This window comes from Orbicella franksi, chromosome 11 (assembly GCF_964199315.1).
Source record: "Orbicella franksi chromosome 11, jaOrbFran1.1, whole genome shotgun sequence".
Taxonomy (NCBI): Eukaryota; Metazoa; Cnidaria; class Anthozoa; order Scleractinia; family Merulinidae; genus Orbicella; species Orbicella franksi.
This window is the reverse complement of record NC_138155.1, coordinates 28,458,394-28,476,808: the sequence shown is the minus strand read 5'-3', so window position 1 is coordinate 28,476,808 and position 18,415 is coordinate 28,458,394. Positions and strand designations below refer to the sequence as shown.

At 37.4% G+C, this 18,415-nt stretch overlaps 5 protein-coding genes across 9 annotated transcripts in view; 2 read left to right on the top strand and 3 right to left on the bottom strand.

Moving 5' to 3' along the window:
* LOC145502524 (DALR anticodon-binding domain-containing protein 3-like) overlaps positions 1–2,186 on the bottom strand; it is a 39,480-nt gene extending 37,294 nt beyond the window's left edge. For all 5 annotated transcript variants that reach the window (XR_014051351.1, XR_014051353.1, XR_014051352.1 and 2 more), the window contains exon 1: positions 2,095–2,186. Coding sequence is in view for 2 of the 5 variants with exons in the window: in XM_081481846.1 (XP_081337972.1) it covers positions 2,095–2,109 (15 nt within the window). In the remaining 3 variants the exon portion in view is untranslated. The remainder of the gene's footprint in view (positions 1–2,094) is intronic.
* A 746-nt stretch (positions 2,187–2,932) lies between these two features.
* LOC145502247 (uncharacterized) lies at positions 2,933–5,830 on the top strand. The gene is made up of 4 exons (XM_081481499.1): positions 2,933–3,091; positions 3,783–3,927; positions 4,907–5,002; positions 5,709–5,830. Exons 1-4 carry the CDS (start codon positions 3,089–3,091, stop codon positions 5,828–5,830), a joined length of 366 nt encoding a protein of 121 aa, XP_081337625.1. The 5' UTR covers positions 2,933–3,088.
* A 653-nt stretch (positions 5,831–6,483) lies between these two features.
* On the top strand, positions 6,484–8,380 carry LOC145503175 (uncharacterized). Its single transcript, XM_081482637.1, has 3 exons — positions 6,484–6,808; positions 7,308–7,505; positions 7,979–8,380. Exons 1-3 carry the CDS (start codon positions 6,581–6,583, stop codon positions 8,309–8,311), a joined length of 759 nt encoding a protein of 252 aa, XP_081338763.1. The 5' UTR covers positions 6,484–6,580; the 3' UTR covers positions 8,312–8,380.
* Positions 8,381–10,210: 1,830 nt separating this feature from the next.
* On the bottom strand, positions 10,211–11,230 carry LOC145460710 (octopamine receptor beta-2R-like). Its single transcript, XM_081445591.1, has one exon. It carries the CDS (start codon positions 11,228–11,230, stop codon positions 10,211–10,213), a length of 1,020 nt encoding a protein of 339 aa, XP_081301717.1.
* Positions 11,231–13,283: 2,053 nt separating this feature from the next.
* On the bottom strand, positions 13,284–14,360 carry LOC145460519 (adenosine receptor A2b-like). Its single transcript, XM_081445362.1, has one exon. The coding sequence runs from the start codon at positions 14,358–14,360 to the stop codon at positions 13,284–13,286; it is 1,077 nt and encodes a 358-aa protein (XP_081301488.1).
* Between the last annotated feature and the right edge of the window lie 4,055 nt (positions 14,361–18,415).

The window sequence follows — 18,415 nt, the reverse complement described above, 5'->3', positions numbered from 1 at the left end:
GTCTTGTAAAAGGAAAGGGCCAAATTGGCCCTTTTTTCATTTTTCTGGGGGCCATCTCTGATTGTAACACGGGATTCCCGCAATAGCGCACTCTGGAAGAAACACTGGGCAATTCAGTTTGAGTCTCAAGCAATGCACAAATCAAAATTTACTCTATAAAAAAGATCATCTATTGATGTGATGCCCCCTTAGAAACAACCTGATTTTTAGTTACCCTACTTAAGGGTAAGCCTCCATAATTTTAGAGAAAATTGCCCTCATAAATTATCCCATTAGTGCTGCAACGATACACCAATGCACCAGTGAATCGCAATATTTTTTGTAACAATACGAATATCAATATTATGACAAGATATCACGATATTATAATATTGTGATTCTTCATGTATTAAAAATTCAACATTCAGAAATAACTGTCTTTTATGACTCTTTACCCAAGTCCAAGCCCTTTCAGGGTTATTTATAAAACAAAGAGACCCAGGAAAGGGAAAAAAACTTCCATCTTTGCTTTGTATTGCTTTGCGTTCTTCTGGTCATATATCTGTCAAGATGGCAAACACAAGAGCAGGTGCAGTTCTAATTAATTGTCAGCTGACACAGTCTTGTGCGCCCATGGACAAAACACATTGGTTCGTCTGTTCTTTGCAGCTCTTCTTCACCTGTCAGTCGTATGTAATGATGTATCGTATCATGTATCATATTGTGACAGTTGTATTGAGATGTGTATTGTATTGTGAGAAATTGTATTGTTGCAGCCTTATATCCCATATCCTCTATCCCATACTCCAACTCCCATTTAGAAAACAGCCCTAAGAAAATACACTTGTCGATTGGTTAAAAATCTTGTTTCTATTTAACAAATTGACATCAGTTTTTATGCGTCTGTCCTCTTATTGGTGATAAATTACATCATAACATTGTCAAAGTAGCTGTGGAACCATGAGCCACAAGCGAATGCTTCCGCAGTAAACTTTGACAATGTTATGATGAAATTTATCATCAATATGAGGACAGATGCATAAAAAAACTGACGTTAATTTGTTTTTTACAATAACAAGACCCCAAAATGGTCAAATGCTGGGAATGAGGGGAAAAGACGCCATAAACTTGCTGTAAACAAAGATAAGTGAATGACACGAACATTGTCAATAGCTTTTCTTGCTTTTTGATTGGCTACTTAAAAAAGTCCATAAAATCTCATTGGTTAAAAAGTTGACAGTTTGACAACTAAAAGTTGAACTTGAAAGCTGGCATAAATTAAAATTTTATCTGTCTGTACTCTTATTGATGATAGAAATGAGCCAATCAGTGTGCAAGAAATTAGACAGTTATTGAAAAAACTTGACAGAAACACAGAACAAGCATGAGCTGTTGACGTAATGATGGCGAAAGCAAAGAGAATTTAAATTTTGATGACCAAAGTAAACAAGTTGCTTTCCTTTTTTTGTCGTGGTGTTTTCTAAAAGAAATAGAAAACATGTTCTCTGTGTTTCTATGGAGTTATAGAAACACTCATAAAAGCTTGCGAGAATTCGAAAAAGCTGTGGAAACACTCACCTCCTACAGCATTTCTCGTTCTCCCAAACTTTCAAGAGTGTTTCCATTAAGCAATTAGATTATGAAAATTGGGGAATATCCTTGGATATTCCTCAGTTTTAGCTGGGCAATATTCAGTCATTTGACGCGTTTAGACCAATCGCGCATGAGCGAAAACATTTAATGGATTATAATGGCTCATAACCCATGATGGCTAGGCCAATGAATTTAACTCTCAAATTGCATTATCCAATGATCAAGTTTTTAATAATGTCGAATATACACGGCTTTCCTGTATTCTGATTGGCTGTATTTTCTATGGCATGGTATAAGTAAATAAATGACTTCACTCAAACAAGGCCAACTGAATAAAAACATTTTGTCTGAGCTGTGGTCCCACTTTTCAGCTTATCAAAAGAATGTATCAAATTATTAATAACTGGTTATTGACTTATTCCGCAGCTGTTATCCTCCGCTTCTTCTAAAGAGCAATATAAAGAGCTGATAAACCTTTACAAGTAAGCTTACATGTAAGACTTAAGGAGTTAAGCCTTTTACCTTGTTGTCGTTCATAACATCACCGAGACAGGTTCGTACAAAGGCAGGAATGATTAAATCTCCATTTAAAAGTTTCTTATTGAACTTTAAAGAAAACGAATCCAGTTTTCTTTGATCTAGCCAACTGACTGTTCTCAAAGCTTCACAGAACAAACGTTTTAAGTAAGGGAATAGATCATTATCGTAAACAGTTCTCACGCTCACGTCCGCCATATTGCCAAAAAAGGCCACCTCTCCTTGTATAGAAACTGAAAGAGACTGGGACAAAAGTGCCGCGTGCGTGTAACGCGCGTGTATGCAAACGTCTCGGCCTGTGTTACTACATGTATGTTCCGTGTATACGGAAATTTAACTGCTTATCGTTATATCAACCTCGTGCGCCGACTGTCAATTTAGACTGTCAAACATGGTACTAGAGACCTTTATTGGTAAGGTTTTCATTAAAGAAACAACGTTTACAATCAATTGATTTTTCGAGAAATATTTGCTGTAAAATGAACGGTCACTTAGAGACTACGTCCTATTAAAATGCATGAAAAAAGAACTGCGAATAAAAGATACAAATGCTCACGAAATATAAGACCAATTTTAAAAACGTGTTTTAAAAAGTTTAGATCAATGAATTACAATGATTTTGATGATAAGAAAATCCCGCAAAATTATTTTGTTCTTCTCAGAACTTTAATTAAGGACCAATCAGCCCTAATTTCCGGCTTCTAAGTTACAAAAGTTCCTTCTTTGCATCGGCTGTCGATCAAAATATGCAAATAAAATTCCCTTGAAGTTTAAGTTCTGATACATTAATCTTCACTAAGAAATAACGGCCAGGTTCAACTGGTACAAGCACGGGAAAGGTAAGATAAATAATCAGCGATATGAAGTAATTTACAGAGACACACCACGAAAGATATACAGTGGATATATCGCATCTACAGCCGTGCGGCCCACGACATTTGGAGAGCGGATGCTCTGAGCTGACTGGGATGCAGTTTTAATGGTAGTACATGTATTGAAGTAAATGCTGTCATTTCACTCATGTAACTGAAGCTTAATAACTGAATTTCGGTTAGTTGTATATCTACAGAATTCATGCACGCGGAGTATAAATAAAATAAATTGAATAAATCCTGGTTTTCAATGGCACAAGAATAAGCCGAATTAGTGAACACCCGAGGCGAAATTAGCAGAGGTACAACAAGTGCTACATGCATGTGAAATCTTTGTGCGCCCGTGGAGGAATTGTATCAGTAGAACGAGAACAAGCGAAGTTAGGTTGCTTTTATCACGGGGTTAGGTGTAGCATGCTTCCATAACAGAAATATATTCTTAGTATATTTATTGACTCATGCCGTATAGCGCAAAATTGATAGCACTTGATAGAAAACTGTCTCAAGAGAAACATACTGAGCTAAGATCAAAAAATTATCGATCACGCTTATTTGCTTTAGCTTATCCTTGAGTCGTCCACTTTTGAGAAACAGAACAGCCACACTTAATATCTGTAAAAATAACAATTAAGCGTAACGTGAAATGTTTTAATTACATTTTGTGTAACGTATGATAAATGCTTGCTCATAAACACTTGCGAACTGTAGCCGCAGTTACTCGACTGCGAGCAGATCCTCGCTCAATTTTTTTTGTTCAGGAGTTTCAACTAAAACTGAAAAAAATTATTTTAAATTTTGTAGATTCTTCTTTCCAGAAGTGGAAAGGAAATGTTTGCTCGAGGTCCAAAGTTATTCCGTCTGGTGTTAATAGCGGCTTGTTCGGTTGCTGTAGCGGTGATCTTAACCATGTGGCAAATAAATGGAATAACCGACAGGGTTTTGACAGGTATGTATCATAAACTCAAGAATATAATATTATTGGTAACCTTAGATGCTAACTTATCGGTGGTTAAAGCGAAATAAAAAATCGAAAAAAAAATCGCCAGAAATTTCATCTTCACGATCAGTCATACGACAAGGAAGACGGAGAGGCCACAAAGTGTAACATGCCTAGGCCCTTAAGGACGTTCGCACTAATTGTTTCTGCGCATCCTTACTGCGCACTCAAATTCACACGCCACGTCATGCGTGAGAGAGCTCGCTAAGTAAATAAATAAACAATGATAGGACAGATGGCCATTGCTATGGCTTTCCCTGGATTTAACGATCTTGGACGTTCGGTGACCCCTACTTTTCTATTTACAATTATCTCCACATTGTCCAAAAAGGAACAAAAAATCAATGTGGGAAGTTAAAAAAAATTCAAGATTTCTGTCCACGGGACATCGAATCCTGCCATCTTGCGGCTGCAAGGCGCGTGAAACTATCGTCGCTAAATGCGAACTTGTTCTTTAAGGAACCTCACCAGTTGACTAAACTCACTTAATAGGTCCACCTAAACAATATTGGGCAGAGCACATTTCTCTTCAAAGATCTAATTGCAATATTTTTGGGCTTACAGACACTGTGGCCTTATTCACTAATGAGGCCCGATTTTTTTCAGATTCAGGGTGTTCTTCCGTGCATGTTTTCTCTAAACAAAGTCGGTGACCCCCCATTTTTTTACATTTCTGACATAACTAACTCATCATCTTACAGTGCTAAAAGTCTCAGAAAAAAGTCAATGTTTGAAAAGTTTCGCGCGAACGTCCTTAAGTAAAGAAAATTGTGGTTACCGTGAGTGAGATTTAAAACTACTGATGTATAGTGGTGTGAGGCTTTTATTGATTAAAATGTATATGCTGGCAGATATCTTATTTACTTGAATTGCAACACCGATTGCAGAAATTGTAAGGATTTTTCGGAAATTACAATTCCTGTTTCAGATGGAACGAACCATGGGAGCATTGTCGGTGATTCCCACTCTGGAAGCAAGAAAAACGTAGAAGAGATCAAATCCTTAATTCAAATCCGCGACAAGGGTAAGAACGCTATTGAATTTAAAATTAATAATTCGAATTATTTTAGAATAATAAAGTACCAAATTCATCGGTAAACTGCGCAATATTAGATTGATTAGAAAGACAGACGGCAAAAGGCAGACGGACAGACAACCTTTCTTTAAGCACGATTAAAATCAAAGTTCAGTAGCTTGTGAAGTCGAGCATAATAGAGCGGTTTTCAATTGAGTGTCGTAAAACCAAAATCAAGCCAATAACTTACCAATTTAGACTACTCAGCCAATGTCAAACCACAGTAAAACCAAAGTAATTGCCTGATTACTTTCGACACTCAATTGAAAACTGCCCTAAAATTAAAATTAAATTAAATTGTTACACCTCTCAACCTTAGTAGGTTTTCTGATTGGACGAGAAGGTGTCACTCACTGTTGTTCGTCCTTCGTAGTCGAAGATGACCAAAGACATCTAGTTTGTTAATAAATTTCTACGGTGTGTCCGGAGGTGGCTGATGAGACCAATCCGGGCAAGGAAGCCTCTCCCACAGGAAGGGCAGAAGTGGGTAAGGGCTGTGCTATTAGTGCTAGTGGCTCTTTCCTTGCGTACTGCTCGCTTCTCGTCACTCACTAACTCCCTAGGGAAACAAAAACTTTCGACTCGCATGTGATCAGGTCGTGCACCTTGAAACCAATGAAATAATAATTTTTCTACTATTAAAATTTTCTTTTAGATAAAACGAACCCCAGTTTCAGCGGCGTGAGTGATTCACAACGCAAAAACAAGGAAGACGTTAAAAAGGATAATTCCACCCAACAAGAACACGACAATGGCAAGAATTTGAATTATTGCTGAATTTGTGTAATCAATTAATTGAAGTCTGAAAGTAATTTGCAGTGAATTGTGTGAATAGTCTATAAAGATAGCTCGTTTGATCTGGTCATAGGCTTGGATAGGGACTGAGCATAGATCAGAGGGTGTACACTCCTAGTTATGCACTGCTGGTGTTATTTCCGGGACCTTCATTTTCCGGGATTCTACGTTGACTGTTACAACAACATTGGCTCTATACAACTTGAAAATGTTTTGTTTTCCTACCTTTTGTAATTGTCTAATCGAAAGAGTCTTTTACATAATGTAACATATAAACCTAACGCTTTATTTAACCAAGGGCGCATGAACTTTTTTCGGTTCTAGCCGGTTTCAAAGAACAGCATATTTTCCGTGAAAAAATATAAATAAAACTAAGAAACGAAAGATGCTGGGTATCACCAAAACCAACTGCAAATACGTAAATCATCTTACATGTAACTGTAAAAAAATGTAAATTAATTCGGGGAAAAAAAGAAACAGAAAGAACTGTGACATTTTGCGGTGCTACTTTCGTTGTGTTGGGAGTACTCAAAAGCATTCCTCTGCAAAGAGGTTGCTCGGTTCTCAAATAATTCACGTAACGCTTCTATTTTATCTTTTACAGAGGAGCCTACTAGCGAAGAAGACAATAAAAACAGAGCTTATGATCACTTGACTACGTTGCTGTTGTTCGTTGGTTATTCACGTAGTCGACACAGCTTGGTGTCTTCTTTACTCGATGCTCATCCACACATGATAGTTGCCGACGAATCGTACGCGCTGAGAAAATGGATTTCAAACCCAGACTGGAAGACGGTTAACTCGAAGTATGATTTTTTTGATACCATGATGGGAAATTCAGTGCGGTCTTCTTTACATGGTCGAAGATCCCGCGAATCGAAAGGAGGCGTTACCAACCTCCAATTGTTTGGCTACAATGTTCCTGATCAATGGCAGGGAGCATACGATCGATATATTCAGGTATAATGCTATTACAGCATTGATGCATAAACGTACAAGGTACAGGTTTACGATCTGTGGAAGTCTTTTGAGTCATGGCTCGTGTTCGTTATATGCCCCTTATAAACCGTCAGTTTCAATTTAGTCCAGTATACCCCTGTAAAGTCATGATAACATTTTATTTCGAGTTAAAGAGATATTAGACGTACAATAGTATCTTTTTCTCAAGACTGTATAGTATGAACAGTCTACAATCAGTGACAAAAGACATTTCCCTTTTTAGAATCTCTTTCTATTATTTTTATTGCAATCGTGCCCAGTTTGCACCGCCCCCAATCAATGTAGGTATGCAGACTTACAACATTGAAAGTGGGAGTGGTGGAGGACTGGAGTACTAAGTTTGTATTTTGACAATGCGAAATGTTGGAACCACCTCAACAATTTTTGTCACCGATTCTAGCTTTGATAAAATTATCGTTTTGATATTCTCTGAATTTTTTTTTCATATAACAACCCTAAGGTCATTGGAGACAAGACAGCATGGGACACTGCAGTAGTGCTTCGTCTAAAAGGCACAGCCGCAATTTACGAGATGGAAGAGAAACTAGGAGTGAAAGTCAAGTTCATTCACGTTGTTAGAAATCCCTTTGACAATATTGCAACATTTGTTTTACGTCACAGAGATATCCAGGCAAGGGACGCTGATCCGAACATCAAGGTATCGTACTCAAATGACTACTTGCGCCCCAAATATCGAACTTTTTTAACTGAGTTACTCGCACACCATCCCAGTACAGCAGTTTTTTGAGTCTCTAATCTATCAATCTCCTGATCATTAAGATACACACTCTCATTCCACACCTAGTATTTGATAAGGCTTACCTATAGAGGCGTTGTAAGTACCAAGCCAAAGGCGAGTGTTTTAAAAATCTTTGGATCACTGAGTAGGCCGAGCGAAAATCCCCGGCAGGAAGAGGCACAATAGCGGGGAAGTGGAGGGGGTATGGCATGGGGAAAGAGAAAGCAGCAAGGTTTATCAAATCAATTGGGGTCTTAATTGAGAGTCTCTAGGCAACTGAACGAAGACAGGTCTAACAATAGGCTACAGTTTTTGTTTATTTTACCACTAAATAAGAAAGAAATAAGATTACCACTTATCACTGACTAATGATGTGGTAGAACTCTCAGCAGATTAATGCGAGTGAAATTCTGGATATAAAGATACAGCTTTACAATAACTGGGCAGAGGGAACTCACGTGGCACAGAAAACCTTCCCAGAAGACTTCATAAACGTTGTCAGCATGGATGTTGTGAAAAATCCAGCGGATTCACTCAGAAGAATATGCGATTTCCTCGATATCACGTGTGAAGAAAAATACATCCAGGATTGTGCAGCTATAGTAGATCCAGTCCCTTCAATCACCCGACATCGCATTGTGTGGACGGATGAACAGATAAACAGGGTGTATGCAATGATGAAGAAGTTTCCCTTTTATGACAGGTTTACATTTGAAGACGAATGAATAACTCCTTATCATAATGATAGGGACAAAAATACGTGCTTCTTTACGTGAGGGCGGCGTTCAGGTGGGGGGGGGGGGGGAGTCTAGTCCCTGAACTCTTCCTGTCCCGTCCTATATAAGAGTTGAAACCACGCGGGATAAATTGTAATATATATGTAATTAACTGGCAACCTGGCATTTTTGACTATTTCAGGTTGTCAGTTACCTTTATTTTAATTTAATTATTATACTACTATGTAATTTAATTTATATGAAAAAAATAAGGGAGAAATAAATAAAGTTGTTGTTAGAGAGACTGTCTTTTCTACTGCCTGGAATGAACCCCTATTTAGAGCGCGCGGAGAAGAGAGAGTTCAGGGACTGGACTACAAGGAGGGACGGGGGGTGGTAAGGCAGAGTAGAGCTATCCTGCTTCCTGAGCTAAGCTCCTCTTTCTCGTTGAGAAGTGCAGTGCTTGATATCGAGACCGAGATTACTAGTGCTTTTACTTGGGGAGGGCGCTTAATTGAGGGAGGCGCTGTTTTGAGTAAATAGGGTAATAAAAACTGCATGACTGAAGCGTACATTTAATCAAAATCTAATGAAATCAATTTATTGAGGTCAAAACGTGGGATGAGGTTTCCCTCCATATTCGAGCAAGAGGCTGATGCATAAAACTCTTGACAATGAACGAAAAATCAAAAGGATTAATTATATTAAAATTAATTTAAGTAAATTCGGAATTGATCCCGGAGTCTAATAAACCGCTTATTTCAAATCTAAGTTTATCCTTATTGTCTCATTTTCTTTTAAGACAACAAATGTAAACATTATTTTATTTAAGAACAAAGCAGGAACCCATGACCATGGCTCCTGAAATATAATAATTCTTCAGCCACCACTTTTTTCGCAAAATATTTCTGTAGTAAGCGTTTGCACGCTTTGAAAGTCAAAGTTATTCGCTTTCGTTTTAACAATTTACATGTAGTCCCAACAGTGATCAACTTATATTTTCTTATGGTGGTCACCCAGCTATTTTGGATCTTTGGTTATTTTGGGTAACCAGTTACTGTGGGTACTTTTAATTTATATATTAAATTCTACAGTAAAAAAAAAGTTGTCTTGTCTTGTCTTCTTTATACAATAGTTCTGATAAATAATTACGTCAAATGCCTAAGCCCAAGCCTTGTTTGCGCGCGATTTCCTCAATCCTTTGGTACCTTAAGCTTCGTGTTGTTTTCGCGTAGATTTTCTTTTCATATTTACTTTGGCAATTCGCTGACGATAAATTTGCAAATTGCATTTTCAAAGCCTAACGTCAACGTGGAAAAAGTTCAATAGAAAATACTTCCGCACGGATAGAAGAACATTAAGAAAATCTTTCCCTGAGAGAATGATATAGACGTCACGTGAACTTCTCCAAATCGATCATTAACAAATATGGCATAAGGAGGAAGAATTCGTAAATGCTTAGGTGGCTCTGATGAACCTCCTTTGATAGATATATTGACTAGAATATCAAACTACTTTGTACAATTCATTTGGATCTCTTATTACAACTCTTAAATGTTATTAGGAACTAACCACCTTTACAGAGAGGTTAGAAGTTTTTTTATTATTATTTTAATTAATTAATGTTTTCTTTGAACATACATAATAAAATGTGATATATCAACTCAAAATTATACTAAGATCTTAATGTGCTTTTTAAGTGGTACGTTAAAAGCCCAAATAACGTCGCCTATAGTTCTCTATTACTATTACTATTACTATTAAGTGTCAAATGGTTTAGTACTAAGCTGAAAGCAAAATATTAAATTCTTGGCTAAATAAAAAATCTTTTAGTGTGAGTGTGTGATGATCAGGTTTCATAAGAAACCGAGAAATACATACTAGACAATGTGTTCTATTACACGAGAGTTACACGATTGTCTCAGCCATGTCATCCTCAGCTTTACTTAGAACTTGCCTATTGCCTTCACTGTCAATTGAAGACAGTGGAAACGAAGAGCGCCGTGATCGCTGCTTTTTAAACAGAGACTTGAGGGCGGTGGTGAAATCTCGTCTAAAAAACGTATACAACACAGGATTTATGATAGAGGTAGTATACCTAACGAGAACAAACACTTTAGTTGCAATTTCCATTCCTTTCATTTCAGTGCCGTATACCTCGGTTACCTTATACAGTAACGTCAAAATGAACCATGGCAACCAACATACAAGGAAGATAGTTGCCATGAAAGCGAACAAAATCAAGCATCTTCTTTCTAGAACAGCTTGTCGACTAAAATGTGACCTCGAGATAATGCTCCTATTCACTTTGCCACGATTGGAAATTGATTTGAAAATAAGCACAAAGGCAGAGATCATAAATGTATACGGCAACAGGAAAACTGCCACGAGGCAGAATATGACGTGCCCTAGTGTTAATTTCCCTTTCGTTTCTGTATCCTCCATGTAAACCCAAGCAAAGGGAATGAAAGCCACAATGAAAGACACCACCCAAACAACTTGAAGCACTTTAAAAACTTTTTTCCTGCTCATCAATCGATGCTTCACTGGCCAAATTATGGACAGATATTTCTCTGTAGTTGCAGCTAGTACGTGATAGGAAGCTGATGTGGCCGTAAAATTGTTCAGCGCGCTCACCAGCTCAACCATGTAATATTGAAACTTGGACGAGTAAGGGATGACCGGTGTGAACGCGACTATAATGAACAAGGGGATATTGATGACTCCGGTGATGAAGTCAGAAGCTGCCAAACTGAAAAGAACGTAGTTTGCTGGTGTGCGGAGTTGTGTTCTTTTCACAAATGAAACAAGCACCAATCCGTTCGCAACGATAATCAGAAATGCAACAGGAACTAATTGAGCAATTGCATCGCCGTTGATGTCGTCTTTGGAATGTGGGGACGCTGTCGAGTTGGTGTTGTTCGACATCTTATCTCTGGTTCGATGATTTTTCTTGGTCCACACATGAGAAGAGTCGAATGTGAACTAAAATTACAATTACAATCTTCTTTTATACAAATTGCGCCTTCGAAGCAAAAACTCCATTAACGTAACAATATACTCCCAATTTATTTTCAAGTGACTATGAAATTCACCCTTTTAAAAGGTCTCTAAGAATCCTCTCAAGGCGCCGGATTTTTGATGTAATTAAATCGCAGCCATTTACCATCGAAAGAACCGTGCCATTGTATTGCGCATATTTAAAACAGAAAGAAACAGATATAAAAGTTTCGTGGGATAAATGATTTTTCTTAATCGGGGAGCTTACGCCGTTTCCTTTTTTCATACACTTTTGTGAAACTGAACTACATACGTACATACATAATCTTTATTTAAGTACGGTAAAAAAATTTCGTCAGGTTAAAACTACCTAACCCATTTAATGTCTAATGTCTAATATAATAAAAATAATTAAATAGAAATCCTGCTTTCCACGAATGCCGTGCCTTTTACATCTCCTTTGAGCAGACGTTTAATATTCCTCAGGGACTCTGCTTCCCTTAAGTCGCAAAGGCGGCTGGTCCAAAGAATGGAATCACAATTTTATGATAGTTTGTGCGCGGCAATGGAACATTTAGTTTACTCTCAGAGTCCCTTAAGCTATATGCGGTTTCTGGCCGCTCGAATTTAGAACTGCGATATTCTGGAGCCATCCCGTGCAGAGAGTTGTAAACCGCCTTAGCTCTTTGAATTTGCTGCTGGCATGCTAAATTTTTCCACCCGAGAAGTTTGAACAGGTGTCCAGCAACTACGTCATAGTTTGAGTAGGTCAAAACACGGGCTGCTCTATTTTGTAACTAGACAAGTAAAGGATTCGTCGCGTGTTACATACCTTGAAATTGTTAAAATATCAATGTCACTGCTTCCTTGCTAAATGGAATCAATCAGCCGGCTACATTGGGGTGTAAGCCACTTACAATTAATGTCGCTCTAGAATTCAAGTGCTTGGACTAAGCACTTTGGAGTTGTTGTTTAGCAAAGCGCCGTTTAAAAGTATTTTTCATGGGCTTAAAAGTACTCTCATGTGCAGCCCTCATTCGGCACCAGCACTTAATCGAGGGAAGCTCTTTTCCATGTAAATACCGTACTTAAAGCTGACTGAAAGCGAACCGATGGAAAAAATTCATTTTATTTGACGATGGTGTCTGATAAATCATGTAATTCGAGGAAGAGTGTTTATTTTCTCATACTACTCTGATGACATTAAGGCTACTGTTGCTTTTACGAACAAAAAATAACCCTGAGGCCTTTCTAGAACGTTTTTACACTTTAATGTTCGGTGTTAATTTCCGTACAGAAGTCACATTTGTCTTTTGATTAATGTCAGCTTCTCAGTTATAAATCCAACAGTAATAAACATAAAGTTTCTTCTGACAATGGCCGGATACAGATCCTCACACAGACAGGTGACGAACGTGAAGTAAACTTCAAAAATGTACGAAGAATTGATAGTTTGTAGCTAGAGCTGAATGTGTTAAACTGTCAAAGAGGAATAAAAACTGAGTAAGGCAATTCTTACCGCCCAAAGATGTTCGACGAATTATTGAATTGCTTTAGGCATAGTATACTTACAATGTTCACTCTGGAAAGTTCTGGAAAGGATAAAGGCTTTTATATATGTATAATTTTGCTAGGAGGTTGTAAATGTTCTTAAATTTTATTATTGTATTTCAGGCTTTTAATCTGTATAACTTTTAGATACAGGGCCCCTATGGAGACCAGCCTTGGAGCTGAATGTGCCACCCTGTTTAAATAAAGTTTACTTAACTTAACTTACTTTGCTATTGGATAATAAGAATCGTTTCAGTAGAACTTTAATAAGGCGTGTTTTCAATGAGCTCCATTAGGTAAATTGTTCAGTAAAAGCGCCAAAACTGAGCTTTTCCTTCAAGTATTTCTCTTAGAATTAAATAACAAGCAAGCTGTGATCGGTTTTCAAAACAAATCGAGGCCCTAGACAATGTCTTTTAACACAAATGAGTCAGACGATGTTCTCAGCAGTGTCATCCCCGTCTTTAGTTAAAACTTGCCTGTTGACATCACTGTCTCTCGAAAAGCGCTGTGATCGTTTCCTTTTAAACAGAGACTTGAGTGCCTTGTTGAAATCTCGTCTGAAAAACGTGTACAGTAGAGGATTTATGATAGAGGTAGCATACCTAACGAGCACAAACACGTGAGCTGCAATTTCCATATCTTCCAAATTGTCTTCTACCTTGTACATGAGCAACAAAATAAACCATGGCAACCAACATACAAGGAAGATTATTGCCATAGAAGCGAACAAAATTAAGCATCTTCTTTCTAGAGCAGCTTGTCGATTGAAATGTGACCTCGAGATAATGTTTCCTTCCGTCTTCCCCTGATTGGAAATTGATTTGAAAATAACCGCAAAGGCATAGATCATAAATGCATACGGCAACAGGAAAACTGCCACGAGACAGAATATGACATGCCCTAGTGTTAATTTCCTTTGCGTTTCTGTATCCTCCATGTTAACCCAAGCAAAGGGAATGAAAGCCACAATGAAAGACAAAACCCAAACAACTTGAAGCACTTTAAAAACTGTTTTCCTGGTTATCGATCGATGCTTCACTGGCCAGATTATCGACAGATATTTCTCCGTAGTTGCAGCTAGTATGTGATAACAAGCTGATATAGCTGTAAAATTGTTGACTACGCTCACCAGAAGAACCATATAATGAAGGTCTGACGGCCCGATAAGCAGTGTGAACGCGACTACGATGAACAAGGGAATATTGACGATTCCGGTGATGAAATCACAAGCAGCTAAACTGAAAAGGACGTAATTTGCTGGTGTGCGAAGTTGTGTCTTTTTCACAAATAAAACTAACACCAATCCATTGGCAAGGATAATCAGTAATGCAACAGGAACTAGCTCAGCTATTGCTTGAGTGTCAACGCTCAAGATGTCGTCTTGGGGATGTTGGGGCGCTGATGAGTTCGTATTGTTGAGCATCTTGATATCTGCCTGAATTATTTTTGGTTTGCTACACCTGCTACACCCTGCAAGATTTGAACAAGAAATAAAAATAGCCATCACATTTCCCTGTTATATTCCGTTTGGTTTTACGTCCGTAATTTTTATTTCGTACGTAATTCACCAATTACAAAGTAGCTGAAAGCCTTTCTGAAACGTTCGATTTTCCCTGAATTTAGTCGCAGCCAACAAGCTCTTTCAAATATGAGTGTATTTTAATATCGCACATTTAAAGTTTCCAAATGGATTAGCAGATAAACTCTCGGGATAAAAGTAATGTTGTAATTCGGAGTCAAGGCCTAAAAGTTTATTTTGTATGAGCATTTTAATTATACTAAAAGATTGGAAAAATAGACAAAGGGTAATCCCTTGCAGATCTTCAGTGGATAAGAAAGAACGCAGTAAAAATTATAAATTCATCTTCATATTTTCTTATCTCCACAGTCGTGATTGGTTGTTTAAGGCGCTACGTCACTGGTAGCGTATCCTTGAAAATTTATTCTAAAATTTAAGTATTCATTTAGTCTAAGATACAGAGCCACCCTTTCGAGTTTACTGCTTCCTCCTTGATTTGTACCACATTAAAAGTGACTCACATTTACCATACCCAAGCTTTTTAAAGAAGAAACAAAGAGAAAGGATAGATATAAGCCAAATTTCATTTCGCTAAGAGGAAAGTGCAGCTTTATATTCACAATAGCTAAGAGATAAATTGATGCCAAGACTGCGCATCTCAAAATTTCAACCCCTTAAAAATGAAATGGAGCGGAAAAGCTGAAAACAGATTTTAACATTTCAAAAACCTTAAATATTGAAATTACGCGGGAAAACTACGATAGACTGGTGATTTAAGTTAGGCTTTGGGATTGAGTATTTAGAATTCGTTTAAAAATTAAAATTAAACAAGTTTGCTGGCAATGGAAGCGAAAGTGTTGTGCCAATAATGTGTCAATGACTAATTGAGAATTCGAGCGAAAAGTGATCATTACGCCAGTTGCAACCGGGGCCAAGAAAATAATCTGGGGCTTCAAATGAGAGCTTTTTAAAATCTTTGACTTTGAACGTTGTTCGCTCATTTTATTAAGCTTCAAATGTTACCGGAACAAATTCTCCATAGATTGACGTTTTCAAATTTGTTGGAGCAGGTCAGAGTGGCGCCGGAATTAAATCAGAGTGCAAATTGTAAACAGCGCAAGCCACTGAATTAATATCATGGAACTCACAAACCCAGGTAGAGATTGAGAACTGTAACGTATTCAGCGCAATGTAAGGATAGGTTAAGAATGATATATCCGGGCTCATCCGACTGGAAGGAAAGAAAGGATCCAACAATAAAGCAAACTTACTTTGAAACTTTGTATCCACAGATCATTAGAGGTGTCGATTTCACTGAAGCCGTACGCGTTCAAACGAAGGATGTGCCGACAGATGAGTCGAAATTTGACCCAAGATAACGTTAAGAACATACCATTTTGCCTATCGACAGCTAAAATGACTCACCTTGTTAAACAAGCAAACATTTATGGAAGTAAAGGTGCGTCAAAGCTAACAATTAACAATGCCGACAATGGCCCCTGAGGCGAAACGTCGCCTACAAAACAAAAGGCGCTTAAGGGTTCACGTTAATTATTAACAAATGTGAATGTACTTCAGTTCCACACTGTCAACTCTCTTAACTGATTGACATACTCCTCTTTAAATTTCAGTTCGAAGAATTTAGTGGTAAATCAAAACAAATGCTTTCTTTGTTCTTGTCACCTGTCTACCGGAAAGTTATCGATTTTGTAACGAGAATTTAGATAGTGAACACTTCGTATTTTTTAAATAACTTTATAGGGCAAACACTTGTAGAGCTGTCAAAGTAAGATATGGACACTGGGTTTCTTATGAAGACGTGATTGATCACCGCAGTTATACAATCATGTCAATCATGTCGGAGATTCATATCTGTCTCCGCAGTTCAAATATATGATCTTTCATATATTTACTTTTATAGGATTTCTTATATATTACACTGACATGTACAGCGGTCATATTTTTCTCACTTTTCAAAAACAAACTCTGGATATAAGCTTTAGCGCCTTCGTGATTTAATTGGTGACACACAAAAATCTAATCGATTATGTACACGTGCTAGTCGTTGTGGAGTCTTCATTGTATTTTTCCAATACCATTTATAAAAGTATTAACTCTTATCGTGTCAAAATTTTCTATTAGCCAATCAGAAGCTGTGTATCCAGCCCTGATTTCCTACGATATCAAGTCACTGACCTGATATGGCTACGATATCGCATGGTCACTTAGCCGGATATGGGTACGGCAAAGTAAAAAAATGAGATTTTCTGGGTCAGATTCTGGATAAATCGCTGTTCGCCCTGACACGAACCGGATCGCACTGACATTGATTATTCTTAATATTTCTGGTAAAAAATTCAGAGGACACTGAAAGAGCAAAAATTCAATCAAAAAACCCAAGTTGATGTTATTGAGGCTCCTCAAAAAATCGAGAAACAAGCAAGATAGGCAACTGATAAAATTAACACCGAGAATATCAATAGGAAATAAATATTCCGGACTCCTTTGAACTGTTCAATGATACCTGTAGTTTCTCTTTCTCTAAATCAACAATTCCGGAGATAAGTCAATCGTTTGGAAATTTAGAGATGACACGAACTGACAAAAAGAAAAACAGAACGTTTGCTGTTCGCTAATTATCTCAGCTAGACGAAGTTACAATGCACAATATTCAATCTTATCTTGCTTGATAATTGGCTTCAAACGTAATATTCAAGGAGACAACGGCTTCGCCGCAACGAACGTTTCGTAATTAAAATCTCATACCTCTCTCTTATTGTGCGTTGATTCTTTCTGCTCCAAGTTTTCCTTAGAAACCTTCTGTTTGTTCTTTGTTACGGTTTCCTCGTTTTTCAGTTTATCAGTTATACCATGGCTCGAAAATGCACCTTACTTATTTGTATCTTGTCAATACACCATACTTCGCATAAACAAATTTTCGAGAAAAACCACCGTGCACTGAGCAAATCAGACAAACGCATAATCAGTTATCTTTTGTATTTATGACAATCTCTCAGTCACATCGTAATTAAATAATTTTAACGAACGTTTTTTTTTTTACAAACTGCTTCGAAGCCGACACAAAGAAGATTACCAAGTATTGTTGCACGGGCTTCATCAAGACCAAGAAACAGTAAGTTATTCAATTTTTGATATAGATTGGGCCAAAAAAGCCCGATCACCTTAACGGAAAAAAGAAACGAATTTAATTTCGTCTTTTAATTTGGTGCTGTTTGTTTTGTTACGTTATACGTTGATTGAACCGAAGAAGAAAAAGGAAAAGGGAAAAAAACGACGATTGTTTGTATCATTCCAGCCGGTAGTAATTATCTCGGCAGAACTTCTACTTTCTTAGCTTTCCAGGAAAGTGAAGGCTATTGTTTTCTTCGTGCGTTTGTTTTAGCGCGGTTTATTGTGATCAAGTAGATTTACTGGCAGCTGAAACAGTGGCGAAAATCAGCGAGCGCGCAGCTAAAATGATCTAAAAACATTTCAAGCAGCCCCTGAGACAATCCTACTGAGACAAGAATATTAATTATAAAATGCAGGGGCAACTTGCATTTTGGCCGAAATAGTGCTTACTCAGACGTTGAAAGAAGCAGAGACCGGGCTGTGCAGACTTTTTTTGACCTACTTGCACTTCATTTCCAAGAGCTTGCACGATATTTCAGTCCCAGGGACTTTAAACTAACTCGAGAAGACCTTGTTCTTCAATAAAATCGACAAGCGAAAAATACGCGAAAGATTGGTTGTGTGCATGCTGGCCGAAATATAGCTTACTCAGACACTGGAAAAATGCAGAGACCGGCTGCGCAAACTGATAATAATAATAATAATAATAATAATAATAATAATAATAATAATAATAATAATATTATAATAAGTAGTATTTTCTATGGAATATGTTAATTAATGTTATGATTTTTATACGAACTAGAGGTGATATAATTATGATAATTAGACAAACAGTTGACTGAAGAATAAAGACCTCATATTTAATGAATAATAATAATAACAATAATAATAATAATAATAATAAT

Coding starts and splice junctions, on each gene's coding strand:
- LOC145502247 (XM_081481499.1), top strand. Junction 3,928..4,906: donor AACCGACAGGGTTTTGACAG/GTATGTATCATA, acceptor TTCCTGTTTCAG/ATGGAACGAACCATGGGAGC. Junction 5,003..5,708: donor AATTCAAATCCGCGACAAGG/GTAAGAACGCTA, acceptor ATTTTCTTTTAG/ATAAAACGAACCCCAGTTTC.
- LOC145503175 (XM_081482637.1), top strand. CDS start 6,581: ATGATAGTTGCCGACGAATCGTACGCGCTGAGAAAATGGATTTCAAAC. Junction 6,809..7,307: donor CATACGATCGATATATTCAG/GTATAATGCTAT, acceptor AACAACCCTAAG/GTCATTGGAGACAAGACAGC. Junction 7,506..7,978: donor ACGCTGATCCGAACATCAAG/GTATCGTACTCA, acceptor AACTCTCAGCAG/ATTAATGCGAGTGAAATTCT.
- LOC145460710 (XM_081445591.1), bottom strand. CDS start 11,230: ATGTCGAACAACACCAACTCGACAGCGTCCCCACATTCCAAAGACGAC.
- LOC145460519 (XM_081445362.1), bottom strand. CDS start 14,360: ATGGCTATTTTTATTTCTTGTTCAAATCTTGCAGGGTGTAGCAGGTGT.